This window comes from Gadus morhua, chromosome 16, assembly GCF_902167405.1.
Source record: "Gadus morhua chromosome 16, gadMor3.0, whole genome shotgun sequence".
Classification (NCBI taxonomy): Eukaryota; Metazoa; Chordata; class Actinopteri; order Gadiformes; family Gadidae; genus Gadus; species Gadus morhua.
The window spans coordinates 4,499,638-4,521,196 of record NC_044063.1 but is presented as its reverse complement, the minus strand read 5'-3'; the positions used below and the strand labels follow the sequence as shown (position 1 = coordinate 4,521,196).

Below are 21,559 nucleotides of genomic sequence, written 5' to 3'. Positions count from 1 at the left end.
CAGACAGACAGACAGACAGACAGACAGACAGACAGACAGACAGAGAGACCAACAGTGCAGTGAGCCAGACTATACTGTGCAGACAGACAGACAGACAGACAGACAGACAGACAGACACTCACCGCCCCTCATTGATGAGCTCTATGAAGGCCAGCCCTGCGTTCTTCTGGATGGAGTTCTGCCACTCCTGAGAGGGGAAGAGAGACGTTGTGTTTGCTGCTGCCCTCATCGTCGTTTAGGTCACCAGGTAGACACCACATCTTGTTAGATGCTCATGTTACAATGTGGCATGACTTAACCTCCTCAAGGAACAACAATTAATAGCATGCTACTTAAAGAAACACTTATTCTCTAATTTATCCGTAGGCAGTAACAGTCACAAAAGAGCCCACCAATATCACCACCACATGTATGTTACTGGCGAACAAATAGCGTCTCTATGCTCGCAGAGCTTTACGATTAAGGAGAAACACATGTGCCATCACACGCCAACCCCTCCAGTGGTTTGGAGAACATTTTATGGCTTGTAATTCAAGTAGGTACAGAAAACCTATAGTTCATGCATCCGTTGGGGGTGTGTGTCTGTGTGTGTGTGTGTGTGTGTGTGTGTGTGTGTGTGTGTGTGTGTGTGTGTGTGTGTGTGTGTGTGTGTGTGTGTGGGGGGTTAAAGACTGAAACCCTGCACTGCATGTGTGAGTGTCCCCCCCTCACTCTCTCCCCCCTCCTCTTAGAACAGATCTGTAAACACAGCAGAGATGTAATTGGGGGTTGAAAGCAGATCCTCTTTCTAAAGTACAGTCATTTCCTCTGGTTCCTCCGTCCTCTACACAGTGACAAATGACTGGAGATGAGAGGGACGGGGAGAGGGCAGGGATGGAGAGAAAAGAGAAGGGAGAGGGGATGGTGAGGCAGGAGGGAGGAGTCACTGGGAGAAAGGGAGAGGGCGAGAATAAAGGAGAGATAAAGATCGAAAGAGAGAGAAAGGGGGAGAGGCAGAGAGATAAAGGGATGGAGGGAGAGAGAGGTAGAGAGAGGTTGAGAGATAGAGCGACGAGAGAGAGATAGAGCGACGAGAGAGAGAGAGAGAGAGAGAGAGAGAGAGAGAGAGAGAGAGAGAGAGAGAGAGAGAGAGAGAGAGAGAGAGAGAGAGAGAGAGAGAGAGAGCGAGAGAGAGAGAGAGGGGGGAGGGCACCCCCCCACAGGGGGTGGGGGAGAGAAAGGGAGTGGCCCCCCAGGGCTCCGACACCATTTTTTTCTCACAACAGGCTCTGGAAGAGATTAAAAAGATGTTTAAAAGTGAGTGTTGGCTTTGCGATTGCCTTACTTGGCTTTCCTTCTGCTCCTCCTGACTCTCCTCCTCCTCTCTCTCCCATGATTCTCTCCTCCTCACTCTCCTCCTCCTCCCTTCTCTCCCATGATTCTCTCCTCCTCACTCTCCACCTCCTCCCTTCTCTCCCATGATTCTCTCCTCCTCACTCTCCACCTCCTCCCTTCTCTCCCATGATTCTCTCCTCCTCACTCTCCACCTCCTCCCTTCTCTCCCATGATTATCTCCTCTTCACTCTCCTCCTAATTTCTTCTCCTCTACTTCCAAAACTCCTTCTTCTCCTCCTTCTCCTCCTCCTCCTCCTTCTCCTCCTCCTCCTCCATCTCATCTGGTGGAGGAGGACATCGTTGAAAACCAAGAAAGGGATACTGAGTTGACCGCAGGAAAAGTCACTTATCATGTGAAAGAGGTAAAACGAGAGTCATTTGTCAGTTTAGTCAGCTGACTCTGTACAAGTCAACTGACTAAACTGTCAACTGACTTGGTTGTTTTTCTGGTCGAAGAAGTCAACTGACACCGACAGACTGATGTTGCGTCACCAGCTCAGAAGCAGGTTGTCTGCAAACCAAATGGTTGCTAGTTCAATCCCTGGCACCATTTATCTATGTGTCGAGGTGTCCTTGAGCGAGACGCCTAACCCTGACTGAACAAGCTCGCTGTAGCCTCACGTGGCTGACACCTACGTGCATAAATGTATAAATGTCCGCAAGCTAGACAGACTGATGGATGGCATGTAACGTGTGGAGCCAGATAGTTCCCGACCGCATATTTTACACGTCTCCCAGAGAACCAGCCTTATTGTGTTTCTGTTTGTCTTTGCCATTCCATTGTCAAAACACCCGATGCCTTAAGCCAGGGACCCCAGTACCATCAAACCGAGCGGGTGCTGGATCCTGTTGTCTCAGAGGAGGGAGGGGGAGAGGGAGAGAGGGAGAGAGAGAGAGAGAGAGAGAGAGAGAGACAGAGCAAGAGAGAGAGCAAGAGAGAGGGCAAGAGAGAGAGCGAGAGCGAGAGAGAGGGAGCTCATCTGGATCACAAATGTTCCCCCGCTACCCTCTTGGGAGGAGCAGAGGAGTCGGTTCTGGACAGGGATCATGTGGAGCCTTGGCGACCCGGCCTTGGGCCCCCGAATATGTGTGCATGTGGAAGTGTGTAGGAGGACCGAGGACAAGAGAGAGAGAGAGGGAGAGTGCCAGGATAATGACAGCTAGGCCGTTCGGGGGGGCGATGACATCACCCCCCCCTTCGGTACCCCTTGAGAGTTCACTGACGTTACGACTCTGGTCCGTTCCCTTCTCTCTCCACCAGGAGGGCAGAGCGCCTCTGGGGGATTGGCTGCCATCGCCCGGGTTTAAGAGAAGCCCTTTGTTGCTCATTGGAGGAAACGTGAGCCGACTCCTAATACGAACCATGCTAATGCGTCGTCGCAGCTATGGCCATGGGAACCCTGGTCGGCTAAGCTCACCGGGCTAGCTCAGGGCCGGCTAGCTGACAGAGGGGTTTGACGGTTCAGTTTTTGCATGAGCAGGGTTTTGGTGTCGACTTTGCGAGGCTGTTGCCTTGCACTGTCGAGACCTCCGTTGGTGTTGGAATGCATGTGAAGCAGAGGGCCCTGGGATTAGAGATCCGGATTCAGAGGTTAGGACAGTGCTATATGATATACACCGTCCATGTATGATTACAAATACACCTTTGAAACCGCTCCCCAGTATATGGACAGATAGAATGTGTTGGGCTATGGATAGTTGTTTCCACATGGGTAATGGTACTGACCTTTTAGAAAAGCCCTTTTGAAATACATATGACAAGGCGTGTCGGAGAGAACTTAGCTTTAGCGCAGTTAGCCCTAAACATACTCTCCCCTCTTCCCACTTTCATCTTTCATCTTTATGGCGGTTCAGCATGTCTCAGGTGTCATAACCCTACCTGTCACAGGACGAGAGAAAGGTCTGTCTGGGCTCTTAACGGCGGCTCCGCTCTCGGCTTTGGAGCAGGGGAGACGGAGAGACAGAGAAAGCACGGAGCGAAGTCTGTACATCTGGAGAGCTTCTATCACTAAAGTCCTATGGCTCCACTCTGGACCCCCATTCCGCTCCACCCCCTGGGGTAAGCTGTTACAAAGAACAGAACTGTCTGACCTTTCTTCTGGCGGACCACTGGGAAGGGATACATACACACACTCACACACACTTCTCTGTATAAATCTATACTTACCCATCCCTAACCGAATACCTTACCTAAACCCTCTATAAGATTATACTTAGACATACTCTTACCTAACTCCTAAACTTAACCATCGCTCACCTTACACCCAAACGGAACATATTCTTACCTTATACCTAAACTAACACCTAAACACCATCAAATACCTCAACTTGACCATCCCCAGTGCATCATGGATACGAATCCATAGCAGCACCGTGGTCAGCAGTCACGTTAACGCGACGGCTGAGATTAGCATGTGAAATCCAGGCAAAAAACGGCAGATCATTAGCGCTAATTTATTCATAGAAGTGACGGAGCTGAGAGTGGAGCAGGGTTAAAGGTCAAAGACGCTCTCTCCGCTGTCTCCGAACATTAATGTTGAGAGCGAGCGAGGGGCGCTGTTCCGCCACGGTGTTAGCGGAGACTCGCGGCGTTAGCTGAGGACGCTAATCAGGGCGGATCATCGGACCCCCAGTCTATCGCCTCTCAAGATCATATCATATCTGAAGATGAGTGTTATTAAACGCCTCCCACGTTATGGGAGGCAGGGCAGTGTTTGAGGCCAAGGTTTCTAATTCCCATCCGAAGGTTTGATCCCGCAATGTCCGTAGTCTACCCGTAAAACACTTTTCATCCCTGTTTCTTCCACCGTTTATCCGTTAGTCTACTCTCTTCTATTGTTGTTACTATTGAAGCTAGCCCTGCAGGTTGAGCATAACGATGATTGTTGTTCAATGGGAACTAAATGTCTGCCTTTCACTTTGAGTTCTGGAAGGTTTTCTGGGGGGAAACCAGTGGGGACAGATGTCAAGCCTCTGTCCCTTTGCTCTCCCGGAGCGAGAGAGAAAGCATGACAGAGAGAGAGAGAGAGAGAGAGAGAGAGACAGAGAGAGACAGAGACAGAGACAGAGACAGAGACAGAGAGAGAGAGACAGACAGAAAGCATGACAGAGAGAGAGAGAGAGAGAGGCAGACAGAGACAGAGACAGAGACAGAGACAGAGACAGAGACAGAGACAGAGAGAGACAGAGACAGAGAGCGAGAGAGACAGAGACAGAGACAGAGACAGAGACAGAGAGAGAGACAGAGACAGAGACAGAGAGCGAGAGAGACAGAGACAGAGACAGAGAGCGAGAGAGAGAGAGAGAGACAGAGATGCTCTGACGGCTTTAAACTCTAACCCTGCTGGTTTGCATCCACAGTCCCTAAGCTCAGCAGCTCAGAATAATGTCTTCCTGATGGGGCTCCTGAGAAGATAGATTGAGCGACAGAAGGTATGTTAAATGTCTTCCCTGCGGTAACCGGTACATGGGAGCGCTGACCTCTCCGCCAACAAGGGCTTAGGGAGAGATTCTGGGGGTCAGAGGCAGGGTGCTGAGTCACTGGAGACCCCGCACCAGGCACCAGGAGCGACCCACTGAGACGGGCTGGAGATTAAGGTCTCGCTCCGGGGGAAGTGGTGGAGGAGGAGGAGGAGGAAGAGGAGGAGGAGGAGGAGGAGGAGGAGGAGGAGGAGGAGGAGGAGGAGGAGGAGGAGGAGGTAGGAAGGAGGAAAAAGGAAGTAGGGATGGAGGCAGAGGTGGTGTGTGTGGTTGTGGAGGTGGAGGAGGGGTTGGTCGAAGGAGGATGATGGCTGTAGAGGAAGAGCTTGAGGAAGGAGAGAAAGAGGACGAGTGGTGGAACTTAAGTGTGACCCAGATTCTGGTTGATTAAAAGATTGGATGAGGATCGCTATCCTACGTCTGAAGATACGTACACTGGAGTGATGATATGATGATGGCATTAATCTGCCATAACCCTGCAGCAACATAAAGGTTATACAAGAGAAGATTGATAGGACGGATAAAAAAGGAGGAAAGAGGGGCAGCAAAAGAGGAAGAGAGCATGGTAGGAAGAGAGGAAGAGGTAGAGAGGAAGTGTAATAGAGAAGGTAAAGACAGCGAGGGTGGGGAGTTGAGGACAGCAGGCTGACCTGAGAGCAAAGCAGCATCACCAGCTCCACCACCGACGTACTGGACTTCATACACACCAGCCCTGGAGAGAGAGAGAGAGAGAGAGAGAGAGAGAGAGAGAGAGAGAGAGAGAGAGAGAGAGAGAGAGAGAGAGAGAGAGAGAGAGAGAGAGAGAGAGAGAGAGAGAGAGAGAGAACACACAGACAGACAGATAAATGTCATGGTTCAACGTCACACGGCGAGAGTTAAAAATACACTAGATCTTAAGCAAGAAAGAATTTGGTAAGTTGGTCACTAAACCTGAGAGATTGAGAGACACACACACAGACAGACAGACAGACAGACAGACAGACAGACAGACAGACAGACACAAAAAATACACTAGATCTTAAGCAAGAAAGAATTTGGTAAGTTGGTCACTAAACCTGAGAGAGTGAGAGACACACACACACACACACACACACACACACACACAGACAGACAGACAGACAGACAGACAGACAGACAGACAGACAGACAGACAGACAGACAGACAGACAGACAGACAGACAGAATGTCATGGTTGATTATGGTTCAACATCACATTGCTTCAAGCTGACTGGAAGCGCTGTGTTTAATGCCAGAACCTTTTACCATGTAAACAAACTGACATTTGCAATCTCTGCTAATTCCAGTGTGACTGAATATGAATACTGAATATCAGTACAGTTGTCACCCCAAGGGTACATATTGGAAACCTTATCAACATCTTCCCACATCTCTTTTCCACGCTCCTTATCAGACTTTGTCACACGCCATCCTTTCTCCCTCACTTTGCCACTCACACCAATTATTAGCTCTAATCGTTGCCTCTTTGTAGCTAGCACGCTAGTAGCACCATGCTAATGAGCTAGCTCAATAACAATTTCCTAGCATCCTACCCCACAATGTTAATATAGTGTTCATGTCAGGTTTAGTATAAGCATTACACACACACTCACCTGAGAGAGAGAAAAAGAGAGATAGAAAGAGACAGAGACAGAGCAAAAGAGAGAGAGCGAAAGAGAGACAGAGACAGAGAGAGAGAAAGATACATACAGACAGATACATACATAATACAGACATACATACAGTACATACAGAGAGACAGGTTAACAAGGCTGGCATAAAGACAACAGACAGGCAGACAGACAGGAACAGCTTGGTGTGTCCTATCGATTTTTTTTTATCCTGTAGGTCGATATAAACAAAACACATTGATCAGCACTGACTGCTATCGACAGAGAGAGGACGTGATGGTCAGCTGATTTAACAGCACACTGTAGCTACCCGCACAGCCAGACACACACACCTAAACACTTTTGTGCCCTAATATACACATAAATATAATCTAGTGTTGTGAAGTTGCATCAGCCCTTTCTATTGCATGATGGTAATTATGCAGAAAAAAAAATGGAAAATGAAGATGGCATTTGAATTTGATATTTAATCAAATATTATGCAAATTAAACAGTGTTCCTTTCAATGAGGGAATAGTGAAAGTTGAATTATTCAATCACAGTTACTCTGAGCAAATGTCCAGTTCAGTAGTATCTAGGAAGATGAAGATGAATTAATTGCATGAACACAGGAAAGGAAAGGAGAAATACCAATTCTGAGAAGCTTCAAAGTGCGTAAACAAGTGCATGCAGACATTTCACACACAGTCTCAAAAAGTAATTTGTATGACCGACAAGGACAATAAGACATCATCCCCTCCACCATTATCTTTAAATAAGTCAATCAATAACCACTTTAATCCGCCTGGTTCATATTTGGCATACAGATATTTTACCCAATACTTGCTCTATCCGAGAGAGAAAGTAGGATGAAACAGAGGCAAGACACGGGGCAAAGGACCACAGGTGGGAATCGAACCCACGGCCCCTACGAGGGCGTATCGCCTACGCGGCGAGCAAACTAGCGAGTTGAGTCACCACACACATCAATACACGTTCAACGCCTCTCCAAACAACCGTTTGCGACCAGTGGGCCCACATTAAGGGGAACAACAAGAAGACATAGGGATGTATATTTACGAGCGTCGTAAAACGAGCGAGACTTCGAGTCTGTCCACAGGACCCACGACACCTCCTTGACCCTTCGGAGCGCGACCCCTGCGTCACCCTGCGTGCCGGGCCCCTCCGATTGGTTGTAAACACACAGAAAGGATGTGACCCCCCCCCGCCTCCTCCTTGTTACCATGTTACCATGACGACTCGACACGCCGGGGGCCATAAGTCAGCTTGTGGCGGCCGACATCACGCTGTTGAGTCGCGGCGGCGCGCGTGATGCCGCGATAGCTAAACGCTATCGCTTTAACCGCCGCTGTCCGGTACGCAAGCCGACGGGGTTAGGTTACGGGTAAGGGGGGGGGGGGGGAGGAGGAAGTGGGTGAGGTAGGGGCGGGTGGGGACGAATGGGAAGGCAGACATTCGCTTGCCACAACCGACCCCAGTGTTCTCAGCACGAGCCGATAGAACCCCAAGTGCACAACAACTCTGAGGGTGCACTCGACATAAGGGCAGCGTGTTGACCGCATGGGGGGGGGGGGGGGGGGGGGGGGGGGGGGAGAGGGGAGAGGGGAGGAGGGCCATAGGGGGACAGGGGGGTCACGACCCTGGGGGCGCTCTACGGAGTGATGGATGGGAGAGTGATTACTGGTAAATGGAGCGCCTCTTACTCTGCTGCCGGAGTCTTACCCCTGAGCCTTGGGAGGAGAAAGGAGGGGGGGGGGGGGGGGGGGGAGAGAGGAGAGTACAAAGGAGGAGGAGGGGAGAGGGAATGGTGGAGAAGGAGAGAGGGAGAGTCGGACAGACGAGGGGGGGGAGACTAAGAGATTAACAGTGAGGCAGACTAGACCCATGGCCAGACCATTTTAACCGGGCCTACACCTTCACAGATTAAACTCAAACCTGCTCCAACTCTGAGATTCTCCGTCCCCAAGTACCATCCCAGGACCCAAGTAGAGCCTTAATCTTCCAGCGGTGGGACAGAACCAGAAGCTACACGGACAGAACAACCCTCGGTTTCCCAGCGTAGCTAGCATTAGTAGTAAGGGGCTTGTAGCCGTCTAGTGGTTGGTGGTGACTCCCAGGCTTGAAGGTTCTGGGTTAAACCCTAAATGCCCCCCCTAGCCCCTACCGGCTCCTTAATGGGTCATCTGAATCCACGTACATCACTGTGGTGGGGGCGCGGGATTGGACGCTGTCTGTGGTGAGAGAGGAGGGGGCGTGGCTCTCAGTACCCGGCCAGAGGACAGGTGAGAGGCGGACAGGTGCTGTCTGATTACTAATCAGCTGCCTCCTCTATAATAAAGCAGCAGTAGCCGGACCACCGGTTCACCATTCTAAGGATCGTCTATTTGGTGTTAAAAACCAAGACTATCAAGCAGCGTGCCAAGGGCTGCTGAGGGAAAGGATACAACGGTCTCCTACTCGCACAGTGGATAAAAGGAGGATACTGATGAAGTAAGGATGAAATAAATTGTTTTAGTGAATGTTTTCAGTTCCTGAGGGTTTCAGGCCAGAATCCCCTTAGATCACTTATTGACCAGCATGGGCAGGGTTCCAAGGTGACCAGTTGACCAGCTCACCTGGGGTGATCTCTTCTTGTTTTGACCGCAGCATGTCGTTTCTTAGTAACAGACACAAGTCCAAACACCTGTCTCATGTGTGAAACTCGACGTCGCTCACCACAAGGATTAACAGTCAATGATGGCATCGGCAGGATGAGTACAAGACTGGAACTAAAACACAACAGAGTTTCTACTTTAAGGACCTGGATTTCAGACTTGGCACATGTGAGTGGGAGTGCCTTTGTTTATTTACATTAATAATGAATGAATAAAGAATTGTAGCGTAGATAAAGATGGGTCTACAATAACAATAAAATACAAAAGCACAATGAATAAATTATGAAGAAAGTGAAAAGTGCAGCGTTTTTAGGAACCAGAAAGAGACTTGTTGGTAGTAAAGCACATAGATAATGGCTGTTCACATACCTCCATGAACACTCAAAACCAAACAATACAAATTCTAACTCTATAATATCTCTCAGCAAGAGGGCCTTATGTCTACTCTTCTTTTTAGAACCCAGCCACGTAATGGTAACGGCTCGCGATAAGTTGACACGTACAAGACAAAAAGAAAAGAAAACACAGGAGCAATTTAATATGTCATCATACATCCTCAACAGTGGAGTGAGGTCGGTCTCGAGGAACACAAATACAAAATACAAATACAAACAACATTGATGTGTGTATTTAGGGATAAATGCACACATTGAACATTGTGATGGCTGCAAGTGGAAGAGGAGGAGAAAGGGAGGGGAGAGAAAAGTGTAAAGAATGATAGATGGGGAGAGGAGGAGGGAGAGGGAGGAGGAGAGAAGAAGGGAGCTAGGAGGAAACGGTGCGAGGGAAGAGAAGAGGAGGAGGAGGAGGAGGAGGAGGAGGAGGAGGAGGAGGGAGAGGAGGAGGAGGAGGAGGAGGAGGAGGTGGAGGTGGAGGAGGTGTGTACCTTCTATGAGGAGCTCCTGGCCATGGCTGCCCAGCAAGGTGCGGGACAGGAAGGGAGCGAAGTCCACGAAGATCTCCCTGAGGAGGGGAGCGACCTTTTCTAGAGCCCGCTCTAACTTAGAGGTGATGCTGAGGGCGAGAGAGAGAGAATACATACAATATGAAAATAAGGCAATTCAAATTCCATTGAGAAACAAAGAAGATAGAGACAGACATAAAGGGAGAATGAAAAACGGTGTTGTTAAAAACTACGCACACTCTCTTTACGACTGTTAAATGTTTCTTGACAATCACTTACGTGCATCCGTGTGTGTGTGTGTGTGTGCGTGTGCGTATTTGTGTGTACAACAGATGATCATGTTTACACCTTGGCTTTGACGCTCTCCTGAGCTCCCTAATTGGCCGTTCTGATTGGCTGGTGTGCGTGCTAACATGCTAATCTGAGGTGTGAAGGCAGAGCGCAACGCGCCGGAATGCTAGCTTCACCTCACCAGCTAACCCATCGGAAGAACGCTGTTAACATTCGCTAAGCTATATGTCAAACTATGCGTTATCCTCCTTGTTATAGACTTGGATGGCAAGAATTACCTTTAATTTTGTTTAACCTATCCTAAAAAGAATTGTGTCTCTCTGGGTGGGTGTGTATTTGTGCATACACACCCACCCTATAACGTGTGTATGTGTGCATACACACCCACTCATTAATGTGTTCACATGCATTTTGTGCCTTTCTTAGGCTGGGTTCCACTGCATGAGATCAACTTCGGTAGTCCGGAGGTTCAACACGTTTATCTGAAGAGGGCTGTACATTAATCTACTCTAAAGAATCCCTTTATAGTCAACAGTAGCTTTTTTGGTGTATGGGGATGCTTGTCATCTGCGCGTGTGTATACGACTTGAGCGCAGCTCTCTCTTTGAGCATACAAGCAGGTCGGGCCTCTCTCTGTGCCGGCAACCAGATAGCACCATCATTGACTCCACGGTTACGGTAAGTGATGTCGGTTACGGCTGCCATGGCAACTGATTCTCTAGTCGGTTCGCAGGGCAGAGAGGGAAAGGGAAGGAGCAGGAGAGAGAAACAGTAGTAGCAGTAGTTGTGGAGCAAGAGGAAGATAATGAGAGAGGGAGAGAGAGGGCAAGACAAAGAGATAGAGAGAGCGTAGAGACTGAATAAAATGGGATAAAGTGTTGTCGAGCAAGGGTGAGTAGAGAGAGCAGAGAGAAAGAGAGAATATGAGAGCGAGTGAGAGACATCAAGAGAAAAGGAGGGAGGGAATGAGTATAGAGACATAGGAGACAGAGAGAGATAACGAGAGAGAGAGAGAGAGAGAGAGAGAGAGAGAGAGAGAGAGAGAGAGAGAGAGAGAGAGAGAGAGAGAGAGAGAGAGAGAGAGAGAGAGAGAGAGAGAGAGAGAGAGAGAGAGATAGTCGTTTCAAAGTCATCAAAGGGTCGACACACAGGGGAGAGAACGAGGAAAATGTCCTTTGACATCCCATAATACCCCAATCCAGCTGTTCATGGTAACCCTGGCAGCTTGTCAGAGAGGAGGATGTGTGGTAGGCTCCCAAGATGATAACTACAACACACACACACACACACAGACAGACATGCACACAATCTCTCTCTCGAACCACCACACAGAAATGCATGGTAACACACAGACACAGGCAGGCAGGCGCACACACACACACACACACACACACACACACACACACACACACACACACACACAAGCAAACTCATGCACCCACATACATGGATACAGTTTCTCACACACAAACTCTCTCCCAACACTCAAAGACACATGGTTTCACCCTGCCCCACACACACACACACACACACACACACACACACACACACACACACACACACAGGCAAACTGTTTTCTACTCACATAAAAACCCTCAAACAAACACGCCCACCCGGACATACGTAGTGCACGGTGTTCAGTTTGACTCCACCACTGGCGGGGATGTGGTGACCTAGCGTTACCGTGGCGACCTGTCCTTCCCCCCGTACCTCATGCTCTCCAGCGAGTCCTCGGGCATGGGCGCCACCTTCTGCACCGCCGGCAGGTTCCGGCTGGTCGCCCCGGCAACCACGCTGGCGGAGGAGGAAGAGGCGCTGGCCTCGGCGGGGCCTGCAGGAAGCCACAGAGTTCACAGCCAATCCAATCAGGTCGTCCCTATAGATACTTATCAACTGTTTCTATTGGTCGATCCCTGGATGAATTGAACCCGTGTCTCACTTTTGGCTCATTGATGTTGAACTGTGTTTTTTTTTTATCTTGTTTGTTTCTGGGGTTTTTCTATGTGTGTGAGAGATAGAGTGAAAGCAAGAGAGAGAGAGAGAGAAAGAGAAAGAGAGCAAGAGAGAGAAGTGATAAGAGCGGAGGAATGAGTGTACCGTATGTTAGAGGTAGAGAGGTCATTTCTTTCTGTTTTCTTTCAATGGAGGACGATAAAAAGGCGCTAGTTTTGGCTCCTGAGAAATTCCTCAGGTGAGTCTCGCACTCTCATACACCCCAGTATTGCTACATTTATGTTGAAAGCACTGAGAAAACCTCTAATGCTAGGTGCAGGGCAAAGCAACCGTTATGCTCATTTTGCTGCAGCACATTTTCCTATTCTCTGTAGTTACTGCCAAATATTTCGGGTAAGCAATTAATTCCTTCACTTGATCCAATGCGTCGTATTGTTAATAAAACACAATATGTAAGTATAAATCATTCTTATTCTTATAAATGAAATATTCTTCTTATTACGCTCTTGTACTTTCTGCTGTGCTTGCCAAATTTCGTGTCTTGGATCATTAAAATGCATCTCATCTTAGAAGGAATTCTGGTTACAAGTAACACAAAGGAATGCAAACACTGCCATCTAGTGGACGCTATTGGTAGTCTGGTAGCTGAGTTCTCATCCTACTTTTATATATAACTATTTGGGTTAGAAAAACGGAACTAGCATTGAAATTGTGCGTAAGATACAAATACTAAAATGCAATGCCTCAGACACATTGTGTAATGGGCCTGCCTATGGATATGTCTCTTTATTTTCATATCTTGACAAATAAACTGGGGAACTATCATTCGCCGCAGTTCAAAGGAAGGATCTTCCGTCTGGGGTCATTAAGAAGTACAGCGATTCGTCACATTCGGCAGAACACCAGCTGCATGCGAGAGGTAAGAGGTACTAAACGATGGGCCTTAATCGGCCAACAGCCATCTTGAGACGAGTGGGGGAACTGAATGAACCAAGATGGCTACTCTCTGAATATGGCCCATATCACCGGTACTGATTGTGTACGTGTACGTGTGTGTGTGTGGGGGGGGGGGGGGGGGGGGGCGAGGGGTCGTGGCCAGCGTACCGGTGGTGTTGATCATGCTTTTGGGCGTGGCAGCGGTCGAGGTGGGGGCGGGGGCGCTGAGAATGTTTGGCGAACCGTTGCCAGGGAGACCAGGGTTGGCGTTGGAGACACCCAACGTGGTGATGACGACGCCGGTGGCAGGGGGCTGCTTCACCGGGACCACCACACTCCTGCAGGGACACACACACACAAACACGCAAAAACACACGTGTATGAACACGTACAAATACACACACACATATACGCAAACACATAGACACAGGCAAGCACACACACACACACACACACACACACACACTAGGGATCGACCGATATATCGGTCGGCCGATATTATCGGCCGATATTCGCGTTTTTTACGTGTATCGGTATCGGCCGATACGCGGCCGATTTTCGCCGATAGTTTTTTTTTTTTTTTTACTTGTTCTACCTCACCTGTTTTTACTATTTGTTAAATATAGTTTTTTATATTGAAGTTCAATATATGTTCCTTTTTTTTAATTGAGACTTGTAACATTTGTTATCAGTGTAATTTTTATGATTGAGGGAGCAAAAAATAAATAAAATAAAAGTAGTATCGGCTCTAAATATCGGTATCGGCGTATCGGCTAAGGCTGATGAAAAAATATCGGTATCGTATCGGCCCTAAAAAATCTGTATCGGTCGATCCCTAACACACACACACACACACACACACACACACACACACACACACACACACACACACACACACACACACACACACACACACACACACACACACACACACACACACACACACACACACACACACTCATCTACATGTACAATGTACATGCATCAGAGAAAATGCTTGAACATTATAAAAACGCAAATAAATGTTAAAAACCTTCTTATATGTAAAGGCACACACAGACACACAACACATAAAACATTAACATAAAACATAAAAGAATTCTTCACTATCACACGAGAGGCCCTCATAAATAATATAGACTTCCTCTCAGGGTAAGGAAGATTTGCTTCTAGAAGCAAAGTATTCACCTCCAGACACACACACAATATTTTATATATATCTTGAAGTATATATTGTAAATTATAATAATAATAATGATAAATATCACAAATATGATAAATATAATAAATAAAAAATAAATCATTTGTTCGTTTTTTGTACATTTTGTCAATTTTAACAAAAAGGCATAACATTAAAAATCCAACCAAACCTTTTGCACAGGTTATACATCTTTCGGATGCAACACACATACGATTATTTTTTTATTTCCCTTTATTTATTGTTAGGTAAGCTGTTGATATATGCTGATATATTTATAGTACATATTGAACCTAGTAAAAGAAACGTCAAAAGTCTGCTGCTAAATGCAGACGGTGCTTTCCCTGGTATTTCTGCTGCCCCACATTAGGAAAGTCAAGTCACATGATTTCAGGAGACTTTAACTTGTGACCTTGGACAAACAAGACCACACAAACACACACACATGGAGCTCTTTCGCCGCAACACTGTATTTTCACTGCCGATGTTGAGGATGATCGATGACGCAGCGAGGCATGCTGGGTAAGGGAGAGGCAAAGCGCTTCTTTATGGGGTCGCAACCCTTGGGCTTCACAACAAGATGTGCGACGGGACGTCAAGTTTATTCCTCCAGCGCTTCATCACCAGGGAGGTCTGAAAGGGTCTTCTGTCCGGGCCGCGACGAAGGGTTCTGACATGTTCCCCTCTTCCCCGGGCCTGAAACACTTTTGACAGGGAGGACAAACTACTCTACAACCCACGTAGGGGCAGGGGGCAGCAGCACTGCCCTGTATTCAGGCTAACCAGGCGCACTACAGACGACAGGATGTTAAAGTCATCTTTATAACGGTCTGTCATCACAGCTCCAGTCTTAACAGGCTTCACAGACCCCGAGAGTAAGTTGTGCTTGAGCCGTTTCTTTCCTAAGGTGCAACGCTTCTTGTAGACCGGTGATTAAACGTCTGTCAATGCTAATGTTGGCTATGTAGCAATAACTTATAAAAGATAGCTAATTGTATAATGTTACTGAAAGTGTTGTAATATTGGCTAAGCAATCATCCGTTTTTTTATACGCGTTTCAGACCAGTTCGATTACAATAGGGTTGGACACCACAACTTTGTGGTAGCGTGTTGCCCTCTGTTTGTTTGGAGTTAGGGAGTTCAGAGTGCACAAGGGAAGGAGGAAGGCCAGGAAATAATTGGAGGAGGAAATCCATTGGACATTTTTACATTCTTGGTTTGGTTTATATTTTAGGAGAGCAGAAGAGAGTCGTGAGGTAGAGCGAGGAGGAGCAAAGAGGAGAATGAATAGAGAGAGCAGGCCCGGGAGAGGAGAGAGGAGGAGAGAGAAGGAGCCCAGAGATGAGGAAGAGAGAGAGGAGGAGAGGGGAAAGTTGAGGAGGAGAGAGGAGGACATGTACAGGGAGAGTAGGAGCCCAAAGGAGAGAGGGAGACGAGGAGAGAGGGGAGTGGAGGAGAGAGACCCGACCAGGAGGACCTAGCAGCCAGAGGAGACGCAGACGGAGAACAGAACAGGCCTGTGTTACGTCCTCGTCTCCCACGCCGTGGCGTCCACAACTACGAGAACCTCCCACAACAGGAACTCGCTGTTTCAACATCTCTGATAGACATCGCTCGAGACACTCTGATGCTTCGGCCAAAGTACTCCTTATCTCTCTTTCATGTTTTTAATGTTAACCATGAGCCGAGTTTGGCCGGCTAGTGGGCTCTGGAGTACTTGGATGATTGCGGAGGCCGATGGGCAACCATCTTGGATATTTTTTTGAGCTTTGACTTGAACTCTTTACTACACACGGAGGAGGACTGAAGTGTAGAGCCAACCGAATTGAATATGATCAGAGACAGAAAAACTGAGGGAGATAAAGAGAGAGAAAATAGAGACAGATGGAGGCAAGAAAAAACCGTAAGAGAGAGAAAAAACAGAGAGCGCTTGCTTGAATATTGACGAACTGATTGGCAGAACATTTTTTTCAGCAGATTTCTTGGGGCCAATCTGTTCTTTGTGATGGAATCACAAAGACAGCCAGGCTTCAAATACTTCAAAATACAGAGACAGAATAGACTACTCCGTCTCTGTGTCCAAAGCCTCACACGTCGGCATCGCTGAGCTTAAGAAACCCCCCAAACCTGCTCTTTAATGACATGCTTCGGAATTCACCGCCATGTGCTTCGGATAAAAGTGTCTGTTAAATATCTAATGAATCAAATAAACGTTAAATTATAAATGGAGGATTCCAAGCATAACTGCAACACTTAACAAGAGAAAAATGCAACAAGAACAATAAAGAAGATACATTTATGATGACTACAAATATCAGTAATATTCATAATAGTAATAGAAACCCCAGTACAGCATACCCAAAGGGTCTTGGTTAAACATCCTACTCCGCCTCGTGAATAATAACCTCCTCACGCACTCTATGACTCATGTAGAGATTATACAGCGCATATATTATTAATGATATTTTCTTAATTGAGCAGGGATTAATATGCACATGAATATTAATGACTGATTTCTACGAAAAAAGTGCTTCAACATGGAGTTCCCTTTCCTACATTCATTATGTGGAGGAAAGGGGGGGCTGTGAAGGGGGATACGAAGGGGAATTAAAGTGGTATGCTTGTGTTTTCTGCTCACTCATTTAATTAGAACCAATTAGGGTAGCGTCTCATCACACGGTGAAGTGTAGAGGATCTGGAGCCAGGGAGGAGGGAGGGGAATAAGAAGAGGAGGATGGTGATGAAGGTGTGGGGGGGGGGGGGGGGGGAGGAGAAGTGGTTATAGGAATATTAAGAGGACAACCCGTAGAAACTATCCACCCATGTTGGAAGTCTACGATGGAAGCCAAATTATTATTGTGCTCAATACTTTCATGTTGACTCGCCCCCGTGGGTCTCTGCGTCCCCTTCTTAGCACACAAAGGCCGTTGCCGTGGGTTACAGCCTCCATTCAAAAAGGGATGGCGATAGATGGTCCACATCATCCCATTTGTTATATAGCACAGTACAAGTACTATGCTATTGCGGGTACCGAATGTCCCCTTTGCAGATGAATAAAGTATTTACACACTTGGTCCGCATCATGAAGATCCCCAGATGTCACTGCATTAATGACCTTGAGACTTTTTAGCGGACTACGATCAGAAGTTACTGAGGCCGAACCATAAACACCGCGTCATAGAGGCATACCTGCTACGGCTGCTAGTCGACACGGCTGTATCATTTTGCCTCCTTTATAGTCCTCTCCCCCGGGATTTCTCCCCCTTTTGGCTGCTGTTTTGAAGTTGTCATCCCCAATTCCGGGCGGCCATGACGGACAGATGAAGAGGCGAGGGCTTGGCAGCTCATTTCGCTGGCAGGTGGCCAACAATTAGACAGAGCAGATAGAGAGCAGGGGGGGGGGGGGGGTGGAGGTGATGGAGACTGAGTTGTAGATGTGCACCGGGGTGAGTTTGTGTGAAAGCATTTCAAAAATAATTCAGAGTGTGTCGGCGAGTGGTTTCGGGGCCCGTCAGCTCCCATTAAGGCTTTGAGAGGTGAGGTTGACAGGGGAGGGGGGCCCGATGGGGGCCACTGCTGTTTAATCTGTCGTCAGGGCCCCGGGGACCCCACCCTAACCTCCACCCCCCCCCCCCCCCCCTCTCCTACTGCTCCTCCGTTCACCGGGGTCAACTAGTACTAGAGGATGGGCCTCTGATTATTTAGTACTATTCAGTTATTAATCTCATGGTTTGATGCAAGGCAGCCGACATTAAATATTCTTGGGAGCAAGCAGGGGTTATTGAGGCTGTTCCATTACGCAATGTGAACAGTTCAGAGTTGCGGGGAGGAGAGTAGAAGATGGCAGAAGAGAGGAGGAGAGAGGAAGGAAGGAGAACAGGGCAGAGGCGCCTCTCTCTCTCTCTCTCTCTCTCTCTCTCTCTTTCCCATCAAGGGAACAGATGGGAGTTTTCTCCGTTCCAACCTAAATTATTTTCAGAAGGAGTTTGATTTGTTTGGTGTGTATGTAATGGACTCCTGGAGATAAGAAGCAGAGCAGCTTCTGTAAACTCCTAAATCCAGACAGATTACTGCGGTGTAATCTAAATCTCCCATGTAAACACACCACAGTCTCTGGCTAAGACTTCTACAAACACACCGCACAGAGCGAGAGATCCATGGCATTGCTGCTTAAAAGCCATTAGTGTTGGTGTGTCTTAGCGCTGATAGATATGAGGGGGGGGTGAAATGAAGCTAGCACGAAATCTATTCTAGCCATCAACACGCCACGCTACTTCCTGTCTGTGAAGGAAGTTGTTTGTCCACACTATGTCCCACGTTATACGCTAACATATACATTATGCTAACAAACATTGAACCGTCAAAACAGTACATATAAAGTAGACAAAACGGCATCCTTTGACAAAGGTTTAAACCATCTAATTTATGAATTACTCTACACACATCAAAGACAGTGTCTTTAAAGACGACTAAACAAAAATTGTTCTGTTGGGTTCTAGTGCAGTGCGTTACAGAGAGTATTGTATACTAGTGTAGCTATGGAGTTGAGTATGTTTCAGCTGTGGTGTTGTGGTTTGGTTTTGACGTGGTTTTGATTTGGGGAAGTTATGGCGTTGTACCGACGATGTATACCGTTGACGTCATTCTTGTTTTGTGTTTTTGGTGTTGTTGGTTGTGGTTTGCTGTAGCTGCAGTTTGGTTGGTGTTGTGTTGTGGTTATTGTGTTGTGGGGTGTTTAGGGTCTGATAGTGTGATTTGGTTACGGTGTAGCTCTGATGTTTAGCGTCATTCTGGTCTCGTGTTTCAGTTTGATCGTGGCGTTGACTCTGACTGTACCCCCCCCCCCCCCCCCCTCCCCCCCCCCTCATCACCCCCCCCTGGACCAGCTCAGGACGTCCGGTAGCACCCACCTGTCAAAGGAGTGGAAGAGCCGGGGCAGAGCGGCGTGGGTCAGGGTGTTGGGGTCGGGGTAGCAGAGGGTCTCTGCCCCTCCCTCCCCCGGGGGGGACACCAGACTCTTCAGGATGTCCCGGACGTTGGCGCCTCCCCGCGGGCCCTTGCTGATGCTGCTGACGGACGGGGGGCGGGGCAGGCCGTCCTGGGACCTCCCCCTCCTGCCCCCCTCCAGGGAGGAGGAGAGGGAGGGGACGCCGTGCAGCTCCGGGACGCCTCCGTTCTGCACGCCTCGCACCTGGGGGGGGGACTCCTCGTCGATAGGGAGGAACCCAGACCGGCTGCTACTGCTGCTGAACACTAGGGGGCAGTCTGGGAGAACACACAGACACGTGCGCACACACGCACGCGCACACACACACACACACACACACACACACACACACACACACACACACACACACACACACACACACACACACACACACACACACACACACACACACACACACACACACACACACACGCGTCACCAAAAATTGTGAATCAACGATTGTTGGTGTATATGACACAAGGTTCCTGGGCTCACCTTCCTACTCCTCTCACCCGTCTCCTTGCCCTACCTTCCTCCTCCTACTCTCACCTACCTCTCACCTTCGCCTGCTCCTCTCTGCCTTTCTCCTTCTCTCTTGTCTTCCTCTCCCTCCCCTCCCCTCACCTTCCTCCTCATCATTATTCATCTTGTGCACGGTGTTCGGGGTCGGACTGATTTAGCACGGCGTCTGGCTCGACTTTCCATCAGACAATCGTCTGCCACATGCCGACCCAACAATTCCCCCATTTCTGCCGAAATTTATGAAGGCGGCAGTGTGCCTCTCTCCCCCCCTCCCTCCCCCGATCGTCTGGTGGATTGCTTGGCTAATGGGCTTTGACACTTGGATCTGAAAATAGAAGGTCTGGCTCCACTGGGCCCAGAAAAAAAAAAACAGGAGACACCGCAAGAAGACCAGCGTGATGCCAGCGCGGCTGCCGCCCTCCTCTTTCATCCTCTCTCTATCACTCTCTTTCTTCCTCTTTCCCTCTCTGTCCGGCTCTCTCGCCCACTCTTCATCCCTCTCCTTCATTCCTTCTCTCTCTAGCTCCCTCTCTCAAGCGATCTCTCCTCCCTCGTTCAATCACTCTCCTCTCCGTCTTTCCGTCTCTCTTAGACCTTCTCTCTTTCTCCGGGTCTCTCCCTCTCATTATCTCTCTCCTGCCTCATCTCACTCCCCCCTTGTGATCCCCATTTTCATCTTCATATTCTTTTTTGTACATGTATTTTTCAGGATTCCCTCTAAATTTCTTTCAGTCTCTCACTCTCTCTCTCTCAGCTCTTCTCTCCCTCCAGTCATTCCTTCCCCGTGATCGGGCACTTATTTTTCTCTCCCCCAAATAAACTTTTCCATTTCATATTGCCTTTATGGGCTGAGAGGCGAGAGGATAGCGGGTTGAAAGAGGGAACGAGAAAGACACGCCACCCAGAACCGCGGCTCCGCCATATCTTCTGGGGTTTGGCGCTCCTCTTGATATTTTCCTTTTTACTCGATCTCACTCCGTGTCTCTCTCCGAGCGTGCACCAACGGGGGAAAGTCATGCCCGCCATCCCCGACCGATGCGAGGGTGTCCCATGCGGAAACAGCCCCTCCACATTCTCTCATCGTGAAAAGGAACAGCGGCCATTTGTGCAAAAAACACATCGATTCCCCAGCTCATGTTTGATTCATCCCTCAGCACCCCTTCCTCTAGATTAGGGTGATGTGGGCGAGCGAGCGTGCGTCCCCCCCCCCCATCTCTGGTTGCGTTAAGTGACGAGGCAATGAAGAGAGCAGGAATACTCTGTGAGTCTTCATCGTCTTCTCTCCACTGAGTTGGAGATGCTGTGGTGAGCTCATACAGGCTGTATTCTGGTCACGGTTCTCTCTCCCTCTCCCTCACTCTCGATTTCCGTGGGGAGATAGGAGATCTGATGCAGCCCGTCTATAATTGAGCGTCTCTTCCTCTCTCTTAATCAAACTCAATGTAAAAAAAAGGACAATTATTTGAAATGAAGACGGAAAGCAAAGTTACGAACTCTAGGAAAGACGGACAGAGCTAGACGACAGACAGAGATTGATGGTCAGTCACGCAGAAATACAGACTTGTGCTTGATGACAGACAGGACGGAAGGGGCTAGATGACTGAAAGACCAACAGAGCCAGATGACAGACAG

The 21,559-nt window shown here is 48.4% G+C and overlaps 1 protein-coding gene across 1 annotated transcript in view; it reads right to left on the bottom strand.

Annotated features, from left to right (window-relative positions):
- The window catches only part of nbeab (neurobeachin b), a gene marked incomplete in the record, with an annotated part of 132,497 nt that overhangs the window by 98,001 nt on the left and 12,937 nt on the right, over positions 1-21,559 (bottom strand). Inside the window, 6 exon segments of the mRNA XM_030380861.1 lie at positions 123-187; positions 5,505-5,566; positions 10,023-10,150; positions 12,042-12,162; positions 13,389-13,558; positions 19,329-19,683. Of these exon segments, the coding sequence (XP_030236721.1) occupies positions 123-187; positions 5,505-5,566; positions 10,023-10,150; positions 12,042-12,162; positions 13,389-13,558; positions 19,329-19,683 (901 nt within the window).